Source organism: Rhinatrema bivittatum, chromosome 1, assembly GCF_901001135.1.
Source record: "Rhinatrema bivittatum chromosome 1, aRhiBiv1.1, whole genome shotgun sequence".
Lineage (NCBI taxonomy): Eukaryota > Metazoa > Chordata > Amphibia > Gymnophiona > Rhinatrematidae > Rhinatrema > Rhinatrema bivittatum.
Window position 1 is genome coordinate 817,346,596 of NC_042615.1, and position 22,596 is coordinate 817,369,191.

The 22,596-nt window shown below is 47.9% G+C and overlaps 1 protein-coding gene across 6 annotated transcripts in view; it reads right to left on the reverse strand.

The window, feature by feature from the left end:
• Window positions 1-347: 347 nt before the first annotated feature.
• Window positions 348-22,596, reverse strand: part of FAM214B (family with sequence similarity 214 member B) — a 228,128-nt gene continuing 205,879 nt past the window's right edge. For all 6 annotated transcript variants that reach the window (XM_029581777.1, XM_029581762.1, XM_029581770.1 and 3 more), the window contains one exon: window positions 348-10,802. In XM_029581777.1, the coding sequence (XP_029437637.1) occupies window positions 10,649-10,802 (154 nt within the window). In that variant the 3' untranslated portion in view covers window positions 348-10,648. The remainder of the gene's footprint in view (window positions 10,803-22,596) is intronic.

Below are 22,596 nucleotides of genomic sequence, written 5' to 3' on the forward strand. Positions count from 1 at the left end.
GGGAGTAGGCCCCAAGATGAAACAGTGGGAAGATGGGCAGGGGGTTGTGATGGGAGATTCGGGGGGGGGGGGGGGCAGAGAGAGAGGGGAGATACTGAACAGGGGACAGAGTGAGAAGGAATTTGCTACAAAGAGAGCAAGAGAGGCAATGCTAAGAAAAGGGGGAGAGAGACGCATGACAGGAAAAAAAAATCAAATGTCAGAGACTGATGTAGGAGAGAAAGTGAAGAAGATAGGAGGAAAGAAGAAACAGAAAATGGACAGGAGACCCTGGAAAAGGAGCTAGAAGGAAAGCTGAGAACAAGGTCTGGACCAACTTGATAAAAAAAACATTGTTCAGTCAAAAGTAGAAAAAACATTTTATTTACACTTTAGTGACTAGAATACAGTGTGTCAGCTTTGGCAATGTGCACTTGTACTTTGCTCAGTACACGAGGAAATGCATTTCTGTTTATGTTTCTCCAGTGTTGCATTTCATGTACAGTCTAGCTTCTTGAGGGACCCGTTTCATTTTTGGCTGCACGTTTCAAACTTGTGGTCACTTATTCTATATTTTGTGAAGTTTTGTCTGTGTTTTGAATAAGTGACCAAAAAGAGGGATTCTGCTAGCGTGCAGTTTCTACAGTATGTAGGGATTATGGCAGATTGGCTTGTTCTGTTTATTTAACAGGAGGTGTATTGGTGTTTTAGATTCTGGTGCAATATTTTCAGTGCTGACTTTTCATAGGTAGAGTTGGTGTTGCTTCAAGTTCTGGGAATTAGTGCTATTTTGGTCTGCAGGATTGCTCTGTATGTAGTGAGTATTTTTCTTTGTCAGAATGATGTGGATGTAGGGAGCTTGTGTTGCTGTTACCGAGTTGATGCAAAATGTGAATACTTTTGATGTATTGCGAGTTGTAAGGAGAAATGTCCTGGTCCTGCTCTGCATTCACTGGTGGCTGGGGCTGGGGGGTATTTTGTTTATGGAACTGGAGGTGCATGGTTTATATTGTTCAGTTTTAGTAGAGCTGGTTGAATGATGCATTCAAATAATTGTAGTAATATTGTTATTGAGTGGTTGAAACTGGCTAGGAATTTCTTTATTGCATAGAAGGGACTTTTTCTATAGTGTCATTAGAGTCAGTTCAGGGATAGAAAAATGTTTCTGCTGAAGCTGTCTGCATGTTTATCTTTATCTTACATTTTATAGAGATTATGATGAACAGGTATGGAGACAATCAAATTGACAGCATGGCTTGTGCTCCAAAATCCTTACAATCCTGGCAACATGCATAGCAATGGCACAGAAAAGTGCACCCCAACGTGGTATGCAGAAGAGGCAGGAGGCCATGCCATGGGGGGTATGCATGACATGTCCAAGTGATGCTTGTCCCCTGCTGACCCTCCCAAATACCTCTCGAGACACCACTGTCCATAGTGGAACTCTTGTGCTTACAAACTGAGGCACCCTGGTCTGATAAGGAAGAAGTCTTAGCAGGCCGTGTTGAGGAGGCATTCCATGCTAATGAAAAGGACGGCGCCCTGGCCTGTGTTGGATCTGGATAGAACAGATGGCTCTGTGCCATGGGAATCTTCTGTCCCATGAACAATGGCACTTGGGTCGAGACAACCTCCATCCTCAGGGTTGAGGACAACTCGGTGCTGAAGCCTCACACCCACTGCTTCTTCAGTGCCAGGCAGAAAGTCTTGAAGGAGATCCCTTGCAGCTTTGTGCCATCTTTCGCCGCAGCTCAGCTGGTATTATAATCTTTTGTACCATGCTCCAACCCCTGACCTGTGGCAGAGCCAGGAGCCTTCCTAGACTTGTGGAAATGAGGAGAATAATCCAAGCTCATCTTCTTGTACGAGATCCTGTGAACACCTTGCTCTGCGTATAGGAGCAGCTCTGCTGTGGCTTTGGGATCTTACCCAACAGTACCTTTCACAGGGCATCCATCTTCCTGGCACTGTTGCGCTCTCATCCTACCAACTGCAGCAGTTGAACATAGCTATTGCTACCTGGGCCAGGATCATGCTAACAAAATGCATACCCCTCAATGATATCTGATGCCCACAACTGCATCAGATATCATTAAAACCACTGGAGTCTTTTTGGCCTTTTCCATACTTTCTTTGTTTTTTTTTAATTTACATTTTATAGAATGGAAAAAGTTATTTTGAAGCAGCAAAAAACAAAAAAATGGAACAAGTCCAAGAATGGCTCAAACAAAAGACAGACTGGGAACATGCTCGTGCATGGTTTAGATGAAGAAAGATTGAGGGGCTCACAAGGCAGCATACTCAGTAAAACTGAGCTCTGAGAGCTGGGTCTGGTTTGGCCCTAGCGGATGATGTCACCAGTGCATAATGGCTGATTCATGATTGCTTTCGACAGAGAAGGGAAAATTGGTTTTTACCTGCTACTTTTCTTTCCTTGTTTCCCCACAGATCAGTCCAGATGACTAGGTTTTTCTTCCCTACCAGCAAATGGAGACAAAGAAGAAAAGCTTTACTGTACTACTTATACATAAGACAGTGTGGCACCTGCAGTTGCTTAGTATAATGTAACCAAGCTAAAATCCGTAAAACATCAATCCCTCATCTTTGAGCAGGGGGAAAAAAACAACTCTCGGTTAGCTCAACTCCAACTGGAAAACCTTCCTCAACCAGAGGAACTGAAACGTCAGGCAAATGCTTTCATCTGATATATACAGAACTACACAAACACAGATAAAAGCAACCTCAGAAAACTAGAGCAGGATTCTGGACTGATCTATGGGACTCAAGGAAAGAAATTTAGCAGACAAGAACCAATTTCCCCATCTTTATTGGCCCCCACATTAGTTCAGAGAACTGGGATGTACCAAAGCTTCCCCTAAACTGGGTGGGAACCTGAGAGACCTGCACACAGCATGCTCTCAAACAGTTGTCTTCGAGCTCAAATGTTTGATGAAAGTATGCAAGGAAGACCAAGTAGACACCTTGCAGACCTCCTGTGGCAAAACCAACTGACATTACTGCAATTCCCTTTACCTTGGCCTCCCTCTCTCCACCATCAGACCTCTACAGCTATTACAAAACGCAACAGCAAGGATAATTAGCAACGCCCGCAAATCAGATCACATAACCCCTATCTTCAAAGACCTACATTGGCTCCCCATCTCATACTGTATACTTTTTAAAATCCTTACCATCATACACAAAGTCATCCACAAATATAATTCCTCATGGCTAAGTGAACCATTGAAAGTTACTCAATCCTCCCGCCCTACTAGAACGAGCCGCAATACACATTACAAGTCCCCCCACTTAAGAAAGCCCGACTTACAGCCACAAGAGATCATGCCTTGTCGATTGCTGGCCCCATGCACTGGAATACTCTACCTTTCAATCTCCGCCTGGAGCCATGCCCTTTCAAATTCCGAAAAATGCTAAAGGCATGGCTTTTCCACCAGGCTTTCCTGGATTAATTCTCGCTGACTCCTGCCCCTTCCCCATGACCTTCGTTGTTATTCCTCATTGTTCCAAAGTAACCTGCTGAATCATGTAACTATGTAATACTGTTGCATTTTTGTAAATCCTCTTTTCCATTTTATCTTATCGCTCTTTATTGGTTTTCATTCTGTTAAGTTTGCTTCTTCCTTGCTTCCTATATCCTATTTATCGGTTTCCTGTTTCTCCCCTCCCCTGTTTATTGTACTTTCCATCATTTTGTTAAAATGTAAACCGAGATGTGTATTTTAATGGCAGTATAGAAAAGCTGTTAAATAAATACATAAAATAAGACCCTCAGGAGCCTGAAGTCTCTTGCAAATGTAAGCAGAGGTGACAATCTCCTTGATCCACTTGACAATAGATGCCTTCAAAGCCTTCTCCTCTTTGCTACATCCACTAAATAGTACAAAATCTGACCTTCAAAAACTGTTTGTAACCTTCACATATCTCAGGAGAACCCTGTGCACATCCAATGCATGAAACTTCTTTGCATGAGTCGAAGAAGAATCCATCTTCCAAAAAGCAGGCAATTCCACTGATTGACTCAAATGGCAAGCAGACACCATCTTCGGCAAAAAGGACAGCACTATTCAAATGGAAACCCCATCCTTCGAAACCTGGAGGAAAGGATCCCTGCAAAATAAAGCCTAGAGCTCCGATAAATACCTCGCAGAGCAAAAAGCCACTAAGAAGGCTGTTTTTAGCTTAAGGTCCTTCAAAGACACCCCCTCAATGGTTCAAATGGAGGCGTACACAAATGCCCTCAACACAAAATTAAAATTTCACAGCAGAACCACCCACCAAACTAGAGGCTGCAAATGCTCTACCCTCTTGAGAAATTACACTATATCAGAGTGCAAGGCCAGAGAAAACCTCCTGTGCCTCACTTCTGCAACAGGCCAATGCCACCACTTGCACTTTAATAGATCTCAGAGGTAGACCTTTCTGCAAACCCCTCTGCAGAGAGGCAAAAATCTGTGGAAACAAGGCCTGAGGTAAGGCAATTCCCACACCTTGTCACCAGGACTCAAATGCCTTCTAAACCCTCATATATGCCAAAGTCATCGAAGGCTTCCTAACATGAAGCAAGGTTGTAATGACTTCTTCAGAATATAACTTCTTCAGAATAGCCCTTAAGTAATGACTTCTTCAGAATAGCCCTTAAGTCTCAATCTTCTTCTCTCAAAAGTTAGGCTGCAAGACAAAAGTGAGCTACCTGCTCCAACAAATCAGGGCCTGATAAAGCAGTCCAGGAACATGACTTAGCTTTAAGGGATCCTATAACTTGAGGTTATTCAAGTCCGCAAACCATGACTGCCTTGGCCACTCCAAAGCCACCACTCCCTCAGTTCTTTTCTATGTGTCTACCTACCCTGCCTATCAGAGGCCATGGGGGAAAAATGTACAGTAGTATCCTGAGGTCACAGCAACTATAGCGCATCAAGGCCTTCTGACTCCATCTCCTGCCTTTGACTTAAAAACTGCGGAGCCTTGGAAATGTAGGCTGGTCGCCATCATATCCAATTGAGGACGCCAACTCCCACTCTTCAGGATCCAGAGTATGCCTGCTCAGGAAATCCACCTGCACATTCTCTACACCAGCCACATGAGCCGTCAAATTCTTCAGATGCCTTTCTGGCCATCATATCAATATCAAGATCTCTAACAAGAACGAGCTCTTGGTGCTCCTCTGTTTGTTGATGTAAGCTACTGCGGTCATACTGTCGGATAAAATCTTTACTGCTCTGTTCCATACAAATGGCAGGAAGAACACCAAGGCTTTCCTCATCACCCTTGTCTCCAAATGATTGATGGACCATAAGGCTTCTGTCATTGACCACCGGCCCTGCACTGTCTGACCCTGACAAATGGCACCTCCATCTCTTGAGACTGTCATCAATTGTCATTATGATCCAATCCGGAATTTCCAACTCCACTCCCTTTAACAAATTATCCTGCGAGAGCCCAATAGGGGCAACTGGACTTCAAACTTCTCTGATTTGGGATGCCACCACAATAGAATATCTTTCTGCAATGGCCTCATGTGAGTAAATGCCCATGGACTAGATCAATCGATCATAGTCGCCTTGGATCCCAGGATCTGAAGATAATCTCAGAATTTGGGACTCCTTAGGCATAAAAAGCGATGGATATGACCCTACAATTTCAAAACCCTATCTGCAATAAGGAACACTTTGCCTACACTGCTCTCAAACTGCACTCTCCAACTATTCAAAAAACTCTGTGATGGAAGTAGCTTGCTTTTGGTAAAATTTACGACCCAGCCCAAGGTCTGCAACAACTGCCCCACTTTGTGGACCGACTCTTGGCAAGCATCCCTCGACTTTGCCCAAATCAGCCAGTCATCCAAACAGGAGTGCACCAATGCACCCTCCTTGCACAAGGTTGCTGCAACTACCACCGTAATCTTGGAAAATGTGAATGACGCTGTCAATCCAAATGGAAGCGCCCGAAACTAAGTGCCCTCTGAGCCACGCAAACCTGACAAACTTCTAATGATCTCTCTGAATGACAATATGAAGCTAAGCCTCTGAAAGAACTAATGACGCCAGTTACCCCCCTTCTGACCTTCAATGATCACCAAGCGCAGAGTTTCCATTTGAAAGTGAAGCACTCACAAAGATGCGTTCATCTTCTTGAGATCCAGAATGTGCCAAAATGTGCCCTCCATTTTGGATACCACAAAATAAATGAAATACTTGCCCAGACCTTTTTCTCCTGGGACTGGTACCACAGCACCCAACAGCAGAAGTCACTCTAAAGTGGATTGCACCACAGCCTTCTTTATCTTTGAGGTGCATGGAGAGATCAAAAAGGCCTTGCACATTGGACAAGAAAATTCCAATGTGTAGCCATCCCTTACAATGGAAAGGACCCATTGATCTGTCATCATGGTCCACTCCTTGTGAAACTGGGCCAACTGCCCCACCAATATGAACACACAGAAAGTGGACCAATTGAATCTCACTGCACTCTCTTAAGTCCTCCTGAACTGGTGCTAGAACCCTCACATGAGGTCCTATGGTTCCCCTGCAAGGATTGGGATTTGCCTGCATACTGTCGCTGTGAAGAGGAAAGCCTTGCCAGGTCTATAATGCCTGGCCTCCCTGAACATCTGCTTGGAGGTAGAGGACTTCTGGCTCCCTTTGGCCCTATCATCTTGTGGGCCTCTGACTCGCCCAACTACTTTTCTAACTTCTCCAAATCCTCTTAAAAAAGCAACTACTCCTTAAAAAGAAGACTGCCCAACTGCATCTTGGACCACACATTAGCTGCCCAGTTGTGCAGCCAGAAAAAAACACCTAGAAAATACTGTGGAAACCATATTTCTAGCTGACGTACGCAGCAAATCATACAAGGTATCCGTTATAAAGGTCAGACCAGCCTCCAGGCATTCAAGCCTCCTTCACCGAAAGCAACTCCTTAGAATTCGCCATAGGAATCACAAGCAGGCATGGGCCATGAAACTGTTATACACCGCCACCCAGATCCCCAGGACCAAACCCTCAAACATCTTTTTAAGATAAACTACCATTTTTCTATTCTGGGAATGCCTAAGGCTGCACAGCTCTACACAGGGATAGCAGTCTTCATGACACTGAAACTAAGGCATTCACCTTGGGCAGCTTCAAGAACTCTACCGCATCTTCTAGCAGCGGATGCAGATTTGCCATGGCCCTGCCCACCTTGAAGCCAGAATCCAGAGTACCCCATTCCCTACAGCCTAAGGCCTTAACCATGCAAAGGAAAAGTTTTTTTAAGAGCCCTGACCCCTCCATTATGGGATCTTCCCTTTCATGCTCCTACTTCGCCACCGATTCCGTAATGCCAAGTTCTGCCAGAGCTTGAGAAATCATATTGTGCAACTCCTCTTTCCTAAAGCAACAGACCACTTTAGGGTCATCCCTTCCATTACTGGGATCTCACCCTCCTCTAAGGAGTCATTTCCATCTCTGCCCTCTAGGAGATCCTCCTAGGGGACACCACTCTGCCACCAAATCCACATCGGGAATTATCTTCCTCTTTTTAGGCTGGGCGTGTCATCCCCCCTTTGAGGGGGGTCTCTTTTGGGGAAGCACCTTTTATTTAATCCAGCCCCCCAGCAAGAGCCTTTTGAGAAAGGAGACTTATCACACTAGATAAGGTGGCTTTGCATCAACACAAACTCCAGTGTAAAAAAATTCATCAGCATCCAAATCCTCCTTTATAAACTCCGAGTCAACCCTTGAAACTTCTAAGGCCCTAGCAGGAGTCCCCACCATGGTGGACAATGGAGGAGAAGCAGTCCCCTCCCCCATGATCCCCTGCACCATGGGAGAGGAATACTTAATGGCCACATCACCCAAGGAGAGGCTCTCCCCAGCACCACTGTTATATGCACCCTGTGGCTGAATTTTCTTCCCGGATGTTTTTCTTCCCTCGGCAGCGACTCCAGAGGCTCCTGAACTCCCTTTCCCACCAGGCACACAGGCCCGAGAGTCTTGCCTTGCAATCCTTGCATGAAGAACAGCGCTTCCCACACTCTGCCATTTACCCCTGCAGCGTGCCAAACCCAACCCTGGCCACTGCAGACTTGGCCGGCCCAACTCCCTCTGAAAACACAGCCAATAGTAAATTCCCAGTCTCACTTCAGTCTGCCCCGCAGAAAGAACTGAAGCAAGCAGCCTTCTCCTTCAGGGTGCTCCCACCATCAGCTGAACTACCAGCAGCTCTGTCTCCTAGAACGCTAACCGCTCCCCCTTCTGATCACTTCCTTTTTTTATTTAACTGAAAATTGAAAGTGTCAGTGCCCTAAAATCAAGAAATATTCTTTCCTGACTGAAGAATGCAGGAAGGCCCAGAGGACGATGCCAGCTCGAGGGGAATGGATGAAGAGAATGAGAGAGCTAGTCCATTGGCTATCAAATCCCTCTGTAGAACAGGGCACCAGCAAAAGAAAAAGGCCACCAACACCCTACTCGCCTCTACTCCACCAGGGGAATGGCCCCAAATAAGGATCTAATGCCACTAGGAACAACTTTAATTTGAAATCAGTGTGCAGGATTTTGCACCTCTGCAATCTGCTGGAGACAGGGAATACTGAGAGACTGCAGGTGGCACACTGACTTATGCACAAGCAGTACAGTAAAGACCATCTTCTCTGTCGCCATCTGCTGGTAGGAGAGAAAAACCCATGCATCTGAACTGATCTGGGGAATACGTTGTTCTTAATTCTCCAAACCACTCCCATCCCCTCACTGCTCTTTACATTGAAGGTAGAGCTGCAATGCAAACTGCCTTACAAAAGTTACTAATAATTAAGCAGATGCATAAATGTTTTGATTAGAAATTTATATAATTTTTACGATGTAAGTTATCTATGTTACTCTTAAAATGTTCCATGTACCCTGCAACCCCTTTCGCTTTTCTCCACGATCCAGTTCTAAAGTGCTTTTGCCTACATCTGGTTTTCTTCTCAAGAAATGTAAAATAAAAATGTTTAAATAGGTGCACAGTCCAGACCCCTGAAAGTGAACATGATCAGATCTTATTTGACTGCTTTAGGTGGCGGTGTCACCAGATCCTTGGGAGAAGCCCCAGTCAGTGCGAATTCTGCGCTCACATGCTATGGATTTCCCAAACAGCCAAGAAACCAAAACAGTGACACATTTCAAGTATGCCTTGAGCAGATGCAAAAGCTGGTGATCAGGGCAAGGGAAGGAGAGGACGGGAGAGCAAGGAGTTTCCCTAACAGGGCAACTGGGTGGCTCAGGAGGTGACGATCTGCTGGTGACAGCATCTAGGTTATTCAGTTAGTGGGGTCTATGGGTCTGAATTGTCATTTGTGATTTTTTTTTTTTTTTTTCAAACATGGCTTCTGCAGGAGAATTGTAGGGGAGCAACCGAAAATTAATGATTGAATAGGAGATTCTGTAACTAACATGATGCAGCTCTGCTCACCTGCAGGAGGTAGAAATTATAAGCTAACACGAATGTTCAACCAGATTCGGGACAATCCTGGAATCAGGAGGTGCTAATCTCCCAAGACATTCTCAGTTTGCAGATGTCAATGCAGGGAATGTGTGTGAGCTAAGTGCTGCTTCCTGAAAACTTATTATGGAACCCCCTGCACACAAAAGTTGGAAGTCTTAAAACAATCTTTTTGCAATTCCTGGCCAGGGCTATTTATTTTCAGTTAATGCCCCTTTTGGGTTGAGATGGGGCATTATCTGCTGATAAATGCCCAGTCCCTTAGACACTATAACCTAAATAACTTATAAAGACTATCCACTGCTCAATAGACACACTGTCAAGGCTGGTAAAAGAGGTGTTTGTCTCCAGCTGTGGCGCAGCTGCAAAGAAATGCAGGATTGGTACGCCCTGCTGAGGGAGCTCTTAGAGAGCCGTGGCTGAGTTGCACCCACGGCTGGGAACGTGTGTCAGTCTGGCATTGCACTGTAGCATACCTGAACCTGCAAATGTCATTCACAAGCTTAGGGCTGGCAGCAAGGCAAGGCAGGAGTAAAAAAAAAAAAAGCACAACCAATGGCGCGGAGAGAACAAGTTGTACCTCAGAGGTTCTTGTTTACCCCTTTTACCAGCCCTGCCCGACTCTCTCTTCCAGGGACGTTAACGGGGGTTTAGACTGGGTGAGATTCTGCTAAGAACTAAGAATTGCCATGCTGGGTCAGACCGAGGCCCATGGAGCCCAGCATCCCCGCTTGGGATCAGACAGGCCTTGTTGGTACCTGGGACACACTATCCCCACGACATGCTCAGACAAGACGGTGCTTTTGCAAGCAGCCCGCCTACAGATGACACGCAGAAGCCATGTTCACAGACTGTGCCTTTTATCACCGGAGGGAGGACAGAGCGAAACAGCTGAGCCACGGCGAGCCAAGACCTAGGCTGCACACAACCAGCCCCAGCCCCCTCCTTCAGCGGCCGTGATCCCAGGATGCCTGCAGGACGATGGGAAATAAATAATGAACACAAGCAGCAGGTATGGAGGGTGGTGTAGGTGGGGGGGCGCTCTGTGCTGCTTTGTTGTTTCCACCCAGAAGCCTGTCTGCAGGTTTTTTTTTTTGTATTTATTTTTTTTAAGACAGTCTTTCAGTCTTTTTTTTTTTTTTTTTTCCCTACGGCTCTGCAGAGGAGTAGAGCCAGACAGAACTCAGACTTGGGGGGAGTATTTGGGATTTCGTGGCATCTCGGTGAAAGATTTGAGTTCATAGGGGATGCCTGAGTCCACTTCGATGGATTTGCGGGAGAAGAGTAGCCGGATGTCCTTGTGGAGGTAAATCTTCTCGGACTTCGACCTCTGGAACCTGTAAAGAAGACAGAGTTAGACAGACAGGAATTATTCTGTCCCAGTCAGTACACAGCCTTACCACTGGCCAGGAAGGAGATTCATTTCGGATTCTACTCTAGAGTTAACCAGTTGACTCTAGGCCATTCAAGGCAAGTTGAGCCAAGCCCAAGAGTAACAAGCAGACTCAGTCATGAAGATTTTCTCATGAAGGAAACCACTGAAAGAATGGACACAAAGAGGAGCTCTGGCTTGTAGGTGATTTTAATCTAGCAGACTGGGAACGAAGCCTGCCTCTTCAGCACCAGCCAGAGGTTGATGCCCTCCCTACATGTAATTAGTTGATCAGCCCACGCGAGGAGGGGCATGATGGACCAGATTCTGCAAAGGGGAGGCACTGTCACCACCATCACACGCCAGGGTCCATTCAGGGGCTGAATGGTCACTGTGCAGTGTGATTCAATATTAGTCTCAAACCAGCTGTGAACCACCCTAGGATTGCAATGGACTTGGCTTCAGCTTGAGAAACAAGAGCCTTTGGAGGAACTGTGGGCAGGACTGACAGACAACACTGAGGTCGGAGGGTCGACTCACATTTCAATCCTCTTGTCTTCGTTTGGAATCCCTTCAATTACTTTTCCATGTTGGTGCATTCACACAAGCTTTAGGGATATATTTATTCTAAAGTAGCACTTCCGAGCTACTCAATCAAATTGCTCGGAAGAGGAGATTTTTTTTTCCCAAAATGAAGTGCGCTGGATCTGTGCTAAGTAGTGGGGCACTAGAGTGCGTACATGTCAGGCCGGCTGTAAGCTATCTACTCTCCAAGGAACAACAGGCCAAAAATCAGGAAATCCTGCAAGTAAGACTTCTGCCGCTTTCAAATACTTATCCCAAGAGATAACTGTCTTTTCCGTATTTTTCTTCCCATTAACATTGACAGGCGATACTGCATATACTCGTGTGCTCGTGAGGTTTCCAAAGTAGCACATACGTGTGTACATGCATCTGTGTCCACTTTATCCGCAGAACTGACATGTTACACTCAAAGTTACCCTGCACTGGTGTGGCTGCAGGATATTCTAAAATTATGGAATGGGAGCAGAATGGGGCAATTTCAATTTTGTTCCCGATTTCCAGTTAGATAGAAGCCCTTCACCCCTGACTTGGGACAATGTCAGCACATTGTTTGAGAAAGGCTCTCTATTAATGTGGGAGCCTGGCAACCTGCTTGAGCTATGGAAGACGCTAAACTCCGGGAGTTCTGACTTTTTCCTAAGTCAAATGAATTTGCCTTCATCTCAGTTATACAGTAACTCAGGCTGACAGTGAGACTGCTGATAACTTTTTTTTTTTTTGTCTGGTCTTGGTCACACACACACACCTCTTAATTTGTGAATACATGAAAACAATATTTCCCTGTACGTACCCAGATCAGTCCAGACTCCTGGGTTTTGCCTCCCTGCCAGCAGATGGAGACAGAGAAAGTTTTACTGTCACTGTTACTTAGTCACATGTGCTCCCTGAGGTTCCTCAGTATTTCTCTGTCTCCAGCAGATGATAGATGGGTGCAAACCTGCAGTTCTGCCACTGAGGACATTTTTTCTTTGGAGCCTTCTGCTGGGGTTTGTTTTTTTTTTCCCTGAATTCCAGTGGGTTCTCCCTGTCCAGTTGAGGCGGGCGAGCCAGGGCTTGATGACCCTTGTGTGTGCTCGACCCGTGGAGTGTAACTCTGGTGGTCCAGAATACCTTTCCTCCACGAGGCCGCTTAGGCGACAGCAGGCTCCAGGAAGGCTTTTTGGGTCTGAGGCAGCCTATTCGTTTTTGTAGGCTGGTGTCATTTAATGAATTTTTCGATTAAAAAAAAGTGAAAGAAGGAAAGGCAGTTTTCATAGCCCGGCTAGTGAGCGGTTCCCTCCTCAGTTTGTTTGTTTATTTAAGCGGCTGAAGTAGTTTTCTTTTTTTCTTTCGGGGCTGTTTGCCGCTGGGCACTCTGAGATGGGCCACAGCTCAGCATGCTGCGCACGCAACTCTGTGCGATCGCAGCTTAGTAGGCTTGGTCTTTGTGCCATGTGTTTAGGAGGAGGGGAGGGGCCCGTCCGATTGTCCATCTCCGTAAAACAGGGTCGGGGGTCCTCCACTGCTGTTCCACCATCGCTACAGGGCACTGGCCGGGGTGCTGATCCTCCACGATCAACGCAGGAACAGCGCATTTGGCTGTTCCCACGCTGCTGGGGGGGGGGGGGGGGGGGGGAGGCTCCTCCATGTTTGTCTCCGGCCGCAATCAGGGAGACTTTGAGGACATAGTGAACCTCAGGCTGCATTTTTCTGCTGATTTAGCTGCAAGGGCTTGATCTCTTAGGCCTTTTTCGGCAGCTGCATGAGGCTTATCTAGCCAAGCAGCAGGCAGCCTGTGCAGCCAGGAAACCACGGTCCCTTCCGGTCCAGCTTACGAAGGGGCATACAATGGATCCAAAACACATTCTTTCTGGGAGAAAGCGGGTCACTCAGGTCCAGAGGACATCAGGTTCCCCCTTGGGTTCTGACCCAGGGGGTGACTCTGATGAGTCTGCTGAGATGCCCATAGAGGCAGAGGAGACTCAGGACCAAGATATTCTGGCAGATCCAGTAGTTCTGGTTGCCGGAGATGTGGGTCAAGGGGATGATATGTCAGACCCGGTACCCAAAGATTGTATGCCTTTTTAGAAAGGAAGAGCTGGAGGCCTTGCTACCACTGGCCTTTCAGGTTCTTGGGGTAAAGATCCCACAGGCGGACTCTGAATGGATGGAGTGGATCTGATCCTTGATGGAATGTGGGGTCCTCCCACGGCCTTCCCGTATCACAAGTTGGTACAGAAGTTAATGGAAACGGAATGGGGCTCCCCCAAGTCCGGTCTAAAGGTGGGAAGGGTCACAGCGAAACTTTATCCATTGCTGGAACAGGCATTGGAACTTTTTGCTCTCCCTAAGGTCGATGCTAAAAAGACAACTGTACCTGTGGTAGCGTCAGTGGCATTGAAGGATGTTAAGGATCCTAAGTTGGAAGTACATCTCAAGAGGATTTTTGAGGTTTCGGCCCTGGGCTTGCTCTAGTTTTATGCAACGGGCATGTCTCCACTGGGTGCGGCAGATGCAAGACAGTCTGCGCCACTGGGGAAGAGGCAGACAGGGCTGAGAGAGTTGCTTACTGAGCAGATGCTCTATATGATTTGGTTCATACTTCACCTTGCATTATGACGTCTGCAGTTTCCGCCAGAAGGTTGCTCTGGCTGCGAAACTGGACGGTGGATGTCTCCTCCAAGGCACAGTTAGGCTTGTTCCCTTTTAAAGGGTCAACTCTTTATTTGGGGAGGACCTCGAGCAATTGATGCAGTCTCTAGGGGATAATAAAGTCCTAAGGTTGCTGGAAGATAAACCTAAAGGCAAGAGGTTTTTTCAGGTACGGTCTCGTTTTCGGCTAGATAGGAGGTCTTGGCCATCAAGACCTGCATCCGGGCCCCAAAGGCAGTTTTCTTTTTGTGGACAGTCCAGGCGTCAATTCTTTCAGGGTGCCTGAAGGCCATTCTGGGGTGCCACTGGGGGGAATGCTTCTGGTGTTAAGTCCTCGCAATGAGGCAAGGCTGGTCCACTCCATCATTCCCATTATAGGAGGTCACCTGGCAAGGTTTTACAAGGAGTGGGCCAGTATTACTCAGGACAGTGGGTTCTCAATGTGGTAAGGGATGGTTACATTTCAGAATCTGCTCACCTGTCCGCGATTTGTTTCTAATTTCCCTGTGCGGCTCCTTAGAGAAACGAGTAGCAGTTCGAAAAATGCTAAACCATCTGCGTCGCCTGGGGGTGGTGGTTCCGGTTCCTCGCGAAGAGCTTCACAGGGGGGCGGTATTCCATTTACTTTGTGCTCCCACAGAAGGAAGAGACTTTCTGCCTGATTTTAGATATGAGGAAGGTAAATGCAGCACTCAAAGATCCCCGTTTTAGAATGGAAATCCTGAGGTGTGTGGTTGCGGCAGTTCGCAAAGGTGAATTTCTGGCACCTCTGGATCTTACAGAGGCCTATCTGCACATCCCCATTCATCAAACCTCACAGAGCTTCCTGCGATTCATAATTCTGGGACAACATTTTCGGTTTCAGGCCCTTCTTTTCGGATTGGCCACAGGGCCACGCAACTTCACCAAGATGATGGTGGTGATAGCAGCGGCACTCTGGAACGAGGGGATTCTGGTGCATCTGTATCTGGATGATTGGCTTATCAGGGTGAAGTCGTAGGTTCTTTGTTGCCAGTCGGTTCAAAGGGTTCTCGAGGTGCTGCATTTGCTAGGTTGGGTTGTGAATGTAGCGAAGAGTCATCTGTCACCAACACAGTCCCTGGAGTATCTGGTGGCTCAGTTCGACACCCTAGTTGGCAAGGTGTACCTCTCAGAGGAGCATATTCTGAAGCTGCAGGAGCAGGTTCGGCTGTTGTTGCAGTACAGTTTCCAAAGGTATGAAATTATTTGTAAGTTCTGGGCTCTGTGGCCTCAACCTTGGAATTAGTGCCATGGGCCTTTGCTTACATGAGACTGTTGCAGAGTGCGCTTTTGTCTCGGTGGAACCTGGTCTCGGAGGAATTTCAGCTTCTGAAGGTGTCGCTCAGGGGAGTCTTTCCTGGTGGCTCCTAACATCCAATCTGGTCCAGGGGATGGACCTCGAAGTTCCAGATTGGGTAATAGTTACTACTGATGCCAGTCTCTCTGGTTGGGGAGCAGTATGTCAGAACCAGTCAGAAAGAATCTGTGTGGTCTATCAACCGGCGAGAAACCAGAGCGGTCCGCTTAGCCTTTCAGGAATTCCTACCGTTGGTGAGAGGTCGGTCAAGTGAGGGTTCTCTCGGACAATACGACAACGGTGGCTTATATCAATTGTCAGGGCAGAACTAAGAGTCAAGGAGTAGCCCGGGAGGCACAGGAGTTAATTCGTTGGGCAGAGCAGCACCTGGAGCGAATACGGGCATCCCACATAGCTGGGGTGGACAACGTTCAAGCAGATTTCTTGAGTCGGACAGTGTTAGATCCGAGTGAGTGGGAATTGTCAGAGTCAGTGATGCAGCTCATTCACAAGCGGTGGATCCCCCCCATGTGGAACTAATGGTGACTCATCTGAATGCCAAGGCCTCTCAATTTTTCAGTCGGAGACGAGAGCACGGAGCCAAGGGGGTTGATGCTCTGGTACTCCCCTTGGCCGCAGGGGGTGCTACTCTGTCTTTCTTCTCTGGCCACTCAAGGGAAAGGTGTTGCATCGCATAGAAAAGCATCAGGGAGATGTGGTCTTGGTAGCACCGGGAGGCTGCACCATCCGTGGCTCATGAATCTAATCAACTTGGCTGTAGAGGGACCGATTTGCTTGGGTCATCTAGAGGGTCTTCTGTGTCAGGGACCCATATTTTCTAACCAGGCTGCTTACTTTTGTCTAGCAGCATGGCTTTTGATACATAAGGGTTATCCAGAAGCAGTTATAACTACGTTGTTTCAAGCCAGGAGAAAGTCTACTAATATTTCTTATGTTTGAGTCAGTCTCTGACGTTTTGTCTTTTCTGCAAGAAGGTTTCACCAAAGGCTTGTCTCTCAGCTCACTTAAAGTGCAAGTGGCAGCTCTAGGTTGTCTTTGTGGCAAGATAGATGGTTCCTCTTTTTCTGCACATCTGGACGTGATTCGGTTCTTTAGGGGGACAAAGAATTTGCGTCCTCCACTTTGACGAGTTTGTCCATCCTGGAATCTTAATCTTGTCCTCAGGGGATTATATAAGGCTCCTTTTGAACCTCTCCGTAGAACGACTTTGAAAGACTTGACTCTTAAGGTGGTTTTTCTGGTGGCCAAATGTTCGGCTAGGAGGATTTCTGAGTTGCAGCTACTATCGTGCCGTGATCCCATTCCTTCAGACTTCGCAGTTGGGGGTCTCGTTGAGAACCGTACCTTCTTTTTTGCCAAAAGTGGTCTCGGGGTTTCACTTGAATCAGACTGTGGAGCTTCCAGTGGGGGCATTGGTGGCCGTTGGGAGATCGAAGGCCCCTCAGGCATTGATTGTGTCAGTAGGGCACCTAAAAGGATGTCCAGATGCTCAAGTAGGGGTGCAAGGATAGACTGCTGAGGCTTGGGGACCGGTAGCATGGATGGCTCGATGTTCTGGAGAGCTCTGAGCACCACAGTCTGAACCCTGCAGTCTAGCTCCTCCTGAAAGTCCGGTGAGGCCAAGACTGAAGGAGGAGGGACAAGGCATCTCTGGCTCTTCCTCGGGTCTCCGAGGTAGCACAGTGCCCAGCTCAGACATCGGTGGGGAAGCCTGGGACTCCCCGGGACATTGGAGGATGGGGTTGCTTTGGTGGCGGTACAGCCGCGGCCAGTACCACGCCAGAAGCAGAGCCGTACGCCAACAGCGACATGGTGCCGAGGAGGAGAAGGATCCTGAATTATGGGATATCTATGAGATCATTGAGGATCGGTCACCATCCCTGCGATCCTTTGAAGAAGTGGAGAGAGGAGTAGCAAGAGGAAGTGTATCAAGGGGCTCCCCGCGACCTCTCGGTGTCGATGACTCCAACACAGGTGTGGATGGAGCAGATTTGGAAGAACAAAAAAGTTTCTCCATCTTATCAAGTTGCACATGATGGCCTTTGGGGGTCATCTGGTCACACAGGCGACACCCCCAGATGTTGTGCAAGGCCCCCAGGCAGAGGATACAAACCTCATGCGGATCCATGATGGACATGGTCCACTGGGTGCACTGACGAAAACCAGACCGCCATAAAAGTTACCCGGCGTACGGTCAATGACTGATGGTCACCGGGAGGCAAGATGTCGGGAATCAACTGCAAAGAAGCGGAAAAAAAAAACCTCCCCCAGCAACTGTAACCTACCACGCTGAGGAGGCACCAACTGCGAAGGGGGGCCTGACCATGGAAACGGGAAAACCCGACACTTTTCAACAAAAAATAAGAAAAGAGTGGAGCACCACAAACCGCGAGGCAACTGTACAGCAGAAAAGAAGAGACTGAAGGGGGATCTCGCATGGATGCATGGATAGTGGCAGGCTGGGAATGCTCAGTGAACTGGTCAAAGCGTCTAGAAACTCTGACAAAAATTTTCCCTGCCAGGCTCAATCAGATGATGACATCCACATGTGAGGACTACCCTCTTGCTTGTCCTAGGAGAAAAGAGCAATAAGCACCCGCCTATCTCCTGTATCAACAGGAGAACCCGCAAATCTTCATTGAAAGATCGCGAGGCTCCACTCCTGGAGCCCACATCTTTGAGGCCTTCTGGGGCGAAAAAACTGAGACGTACCAAAGGGACAAGATCTCTGAGACAAAGTTCTCCTATAAGGACAAAATTACCTATAATCACGAGAGCGACCATTTGCTCAAAAAAGCCAAGAAGCCGTCTCCTTACCTTCCGGCAAATGAGGGACCTGGGCGTCCCCCCATTTATTTGCCATCTTTTCCAACTCATTGTCAAACAAAAAGGAACCCTTGAAGAGCAGCTTGGTGAGACTGGATTTAGAAAGAGCATTGGCTAACCAATTACGCAGCCACAACTGCGGTCTAGTCACTATTATGGAAGCAACTCCTCTGAAGGCTGAGCAAACCAGGTCACATTACACATCAGCCAAGAAAGCAGTCCTCGGTTCTATCACCAAAACAGCCACAGCAGAGTCTTGAGAAAGATGCAAGGTAGCTTGAGCCTCCAAGGCACAACAAGAAGCAATCTGCAAATTCATCTCCACGACCTCAAAGACTTGCTTAAGGATAGCTTCAATCCTCCTATCCTGAGCATTCTTCAGAGCTACCCCTCCCTTCTACCGGGATGGTGGTTCGCTTAGTGTCAGAACATACCAAAGCATCCATCTTTAGGAAATGCAACTGTTCTCTGGCCTGCAGATCCAAGGGATATAAATCCGCCAAGGCAAGCCCCCCTTTAAAGTTCGCCTCTGGAGCATTCCATTCTAGGTCAATCAGCTCTTGTATAGTCTCTGGGGGAGAAAGAAACATGAAGCCTTGCATAGGGTGACCAATATGGTGTCCTTCTTCCACCTGAAGTCACTCCCAGCCTCTCCCAGGGTCTTCAGAGTCTGTGAGAGCAGACCCGGCAACTCATCTCTGTGAAAGAAATGGAGAAGAGTTCTATGTGGCACTAAATCCGGGGGAATTTCCCCTTCCTCAGGAGGAGAGCAACCCAAATCATCATTAGTGTCATCTTGATCCACATCAACTCAAACACAGTCAGGATTTACAGCACTACAGCATTTGCCCATGGTGGAAGACACAGGGGAACTTTGAGCATTCGATTGGTCCCATAGGCCTGAACCTGATATCCTAAAGCGAGCCTCCCCTGAAGACGACTCAGCCGGCAGATCAACCGAAGAAGGGGACACCCTTGTCGTGTCGCAGTCCCTCACACCTCAGACCAAGGGGATGGACCAGTGTCAGCAAAATCAAAAGAAGGCAAATCTTGAGCATCCAGGCAGCGGTGACACAGGCTTGAAGAAAGCTCCGGCTATATTGCTCTTCTGTGGCATGCAGCACAAACGACTAAGTGCTTAGATTTCTTCGACACTGGAGCCATGGTCCGTATGTGTTCAACCAACACACACAGCGATCAGGGACATGCTTAACTATAAACACAATTATGTACTTAGTTATATGCACAAACTGTGCTGAAATACACGCACTGAAAACGCACAGGTACATGCGCACAAAATGTACTCAGCGATGCGCTTGACTACGCGCACAGTATATGCACAAAATTATGCACACAACAGGGGACGCAGATTTAGGCGACCAAGAAGGCATGCAGGCTTGCGCCGACGTCACACACAAAAACGCATGAAGGAACTGCCGCGGCCTACCATTCAGCCCAAAAAGGAAGCCCAAGAGCGGGATCTACCTAAAAGGCTGCTCAACCTGCCATGCCCAAGCTGCATCCACACCTCACAAAACTCCCCAGAGATGTAAGCGGGAGATCTCGATCACAGAGGAGAAGGACCCAGTAGGAAGTAGCCTCACTAAATATCAAAGACTTCAAAAACCTTTACCTGAGCTCATCTGCTGGAGTCAGATGAGAGAAACTGAAAAGGCACCACCTATATACCCTGGTGCGCCCCCCTGCGATCCTTCAGTATATCTCTGACTCCAGCAGATGAGAGAGCATAACCTGCGGTCCTAATCTACTGAAAAAAAACAAGGGAGTGACTTCTCGGTCGGGGCTGCTCTCCGCGAAGGCCCCTCATCCCCGGGAATGCACCGGGAACAGAGGCCTTGGCGCGAGAGCCGGAGCCCCGACTCCCCGCACGCGACACAAATGAGTCCCCTGGGCATTGCCCTGAAGTGAAATGAGCGCGAAACGGCGCGAAACAGTGATGGGTGGCAGGCCACCCCCTCCGGAGACCCAGAGAGTACAGCAGGCAGGGAATTAGTAAAAACACCTTGTTTTGTTTTTTTTTTTTCAAATCAACAGCGCTTTCCGCAGCAGCTAGCAATGCAGCACTTTTTTTTTTTTTTTTTTTTACAAACTTTGAAAACGCTTGGAGCCTGCAGATAGGAGAAACTCCTTCTGCCAACTTTCTCCGAGGGATGGGCTTCTCTGGAGGCGGAGGGGGAAAGTGACCGGCCCACCGATGAATACTCCCCCTCCTCTCACTGGGCTGGGCAAAATGTACTCCGGGGAAAGGCTTCATGGCAGAGCCCTGCCTTGCCTGCTATGGCTCCTCACTTCAGCTTTTCTCGAGTTCTAGTCACAGTTGCCTCTCAGATAACTTAAATCAAACCTGAAATAGTGGAGCACCTCACTCCTCTCAATAAACTTTCTGTGGTTTTGTTTTTTTTTCAGTAGATCAGGACCGCAGGTTATGCTCTCTCATCTGCTGGAGTCAGAGATATACTGAAGGATCGCAGGGGGGCGCACCAGGGTATATAGGTGGTGCCTTTTCAGTTTCTCTCTGACTCCATCTGCTGGACGGGAGGCATAACCCAGCAGTCTGGACTGATCCTGGTACGTACAGGGAACTGCTGGAGACACAGAATACTGGCGGGGTGATGTAGGGGCAGGATTATATATCCATGATGTCAGCTTCTTACTCTGACTCCCATCTGCTGGCAGAGGTGCATAACCCACCGGTGGGGACAGCCTTGCCTGAATGCAGAGGAACTAACAATTCCAGATGGCCTTCCTTTGATTTATTGCTTAGTTTTATGGTTTGTTCTATCTAGCAGTGTGCCTTTTTTTTTTTTTTTTATATTTTTCTCATTTTTATTTGATTTTATTGTGTAGGTTCTGTTGTAAACTGCCTAGCAAGTTTTTTCTTATCGGCAATATTTATTTATAAAATTTATTAATTGCTTTCCAGTTTATATAGTAAAACCTTTCAAAGCGATCTACATAATCACAAATTAAAACTTAAAAACAATATATATAAGGCCTTTAAAATGAATAAATAATTGCTCCTGCCCAAGCTGGCGCCAAAATTCAAAATGGCCCCAGCTGACAGGTGACTCTCCTTCGCCTCTTGCATGCAGGAGGAATTTCGGTGCCAGCAGGGTAATATGGAGTGGGGTGAAAAGGCATAATATTTTCAACATCAGGTAGGGGATTGTGTTATGTCCGGATGGGAAAAAGGGGCAACAGGAGGAATGGAGTTGCGAGAAAGTAAACAAAAATCTCCTTAGCTAATTGACTGAAAAAGACCCGTGTGCAGGTCCTAGAAAGCTGGTCCCGGGATCTGAGAAGCAGCCATTTGAGGGACCACACTCGGAGGCCAGGCATCAGTAAGGACGTTTTCATGAGCATTGCTGTAACTTCATTTCTAAGTCTCATGTAAGGCAGCTAAAGTGGAGAGCAAGTTAGAAACAGGATCTATCTGCCCAGCCAGTGAGTCAGGTGACCAGAGAACTGCCCTGTGCACAGCAGCTAAGTACAGCCACCCAAGGCACAACTTGGGTCGGGGAAGGAAACACGCGCTCACTGGATACTTCAGCAGACCTGCCTAGCCCCCATCCCCACCACCAACGCAGAAAGAGCAGGGGAAAAGTCGCATATATTTGGGAACTTTCCTGGGTAGTTCCCCTGGGGTATTGCTTAAGGCAGTGTTTCCCAACCGGTGAGCCACTGCACACTTGTGTCGCGGCTGCAGTCTCATTTTCTCTTTCCATCCTGGCCTGCAGGTTGACCTCCTGCCTGGGGGGGGATCAGAGCAGCACTTATCTGCAGCTGCTCCTGCTTCCCTCTGCAACAGAAACTGCACAGGGGTCCTTTAGACTTGGCAGCCCTGCTGGCCCCATGCAGAGGGAAGCTGACAGGAGGAAGCAGCAGCACTAGGGTAAGCACTGCTCACAAACCTCTGCTGTTACAGGACAGGGGAGGGGCGGTGAAAGGGAAGGTGATGATGGCAGGGAGTGGGGGAGAGGGCTGGAAGGAAAGGGAAGGCGAAGATGATGCCAGGAAGTGAAGGAGAGGAAAGGTGGGGCCAGAGGATGGAGGGAAGAAGAAAGAAGGTGGTTATGCCACGGGGGGGGGGGGGGGGGGGGGGGGGAGAGAGAGGGAAGAGAAGATGGTAGCGATGCTGTGGAAGGGGGGGAGAGAAAGAGAGGGAAGGTAGTGATGATGCCAGGTGGTGAGGGAGAGGTAAGATGATGATGATGGAGGTTGAGTAGGTAAGGGGGTGGAAGAGAGGGAAGCAAAGGTATGATGATACTGGGGGGGGGGGGGGGGAAGAGGGAAGGGATGAAAATGTGATGATGCAACAGGGGTGGAGGAAGAGAGAAGGGAAGAGGAGGCGATAGTG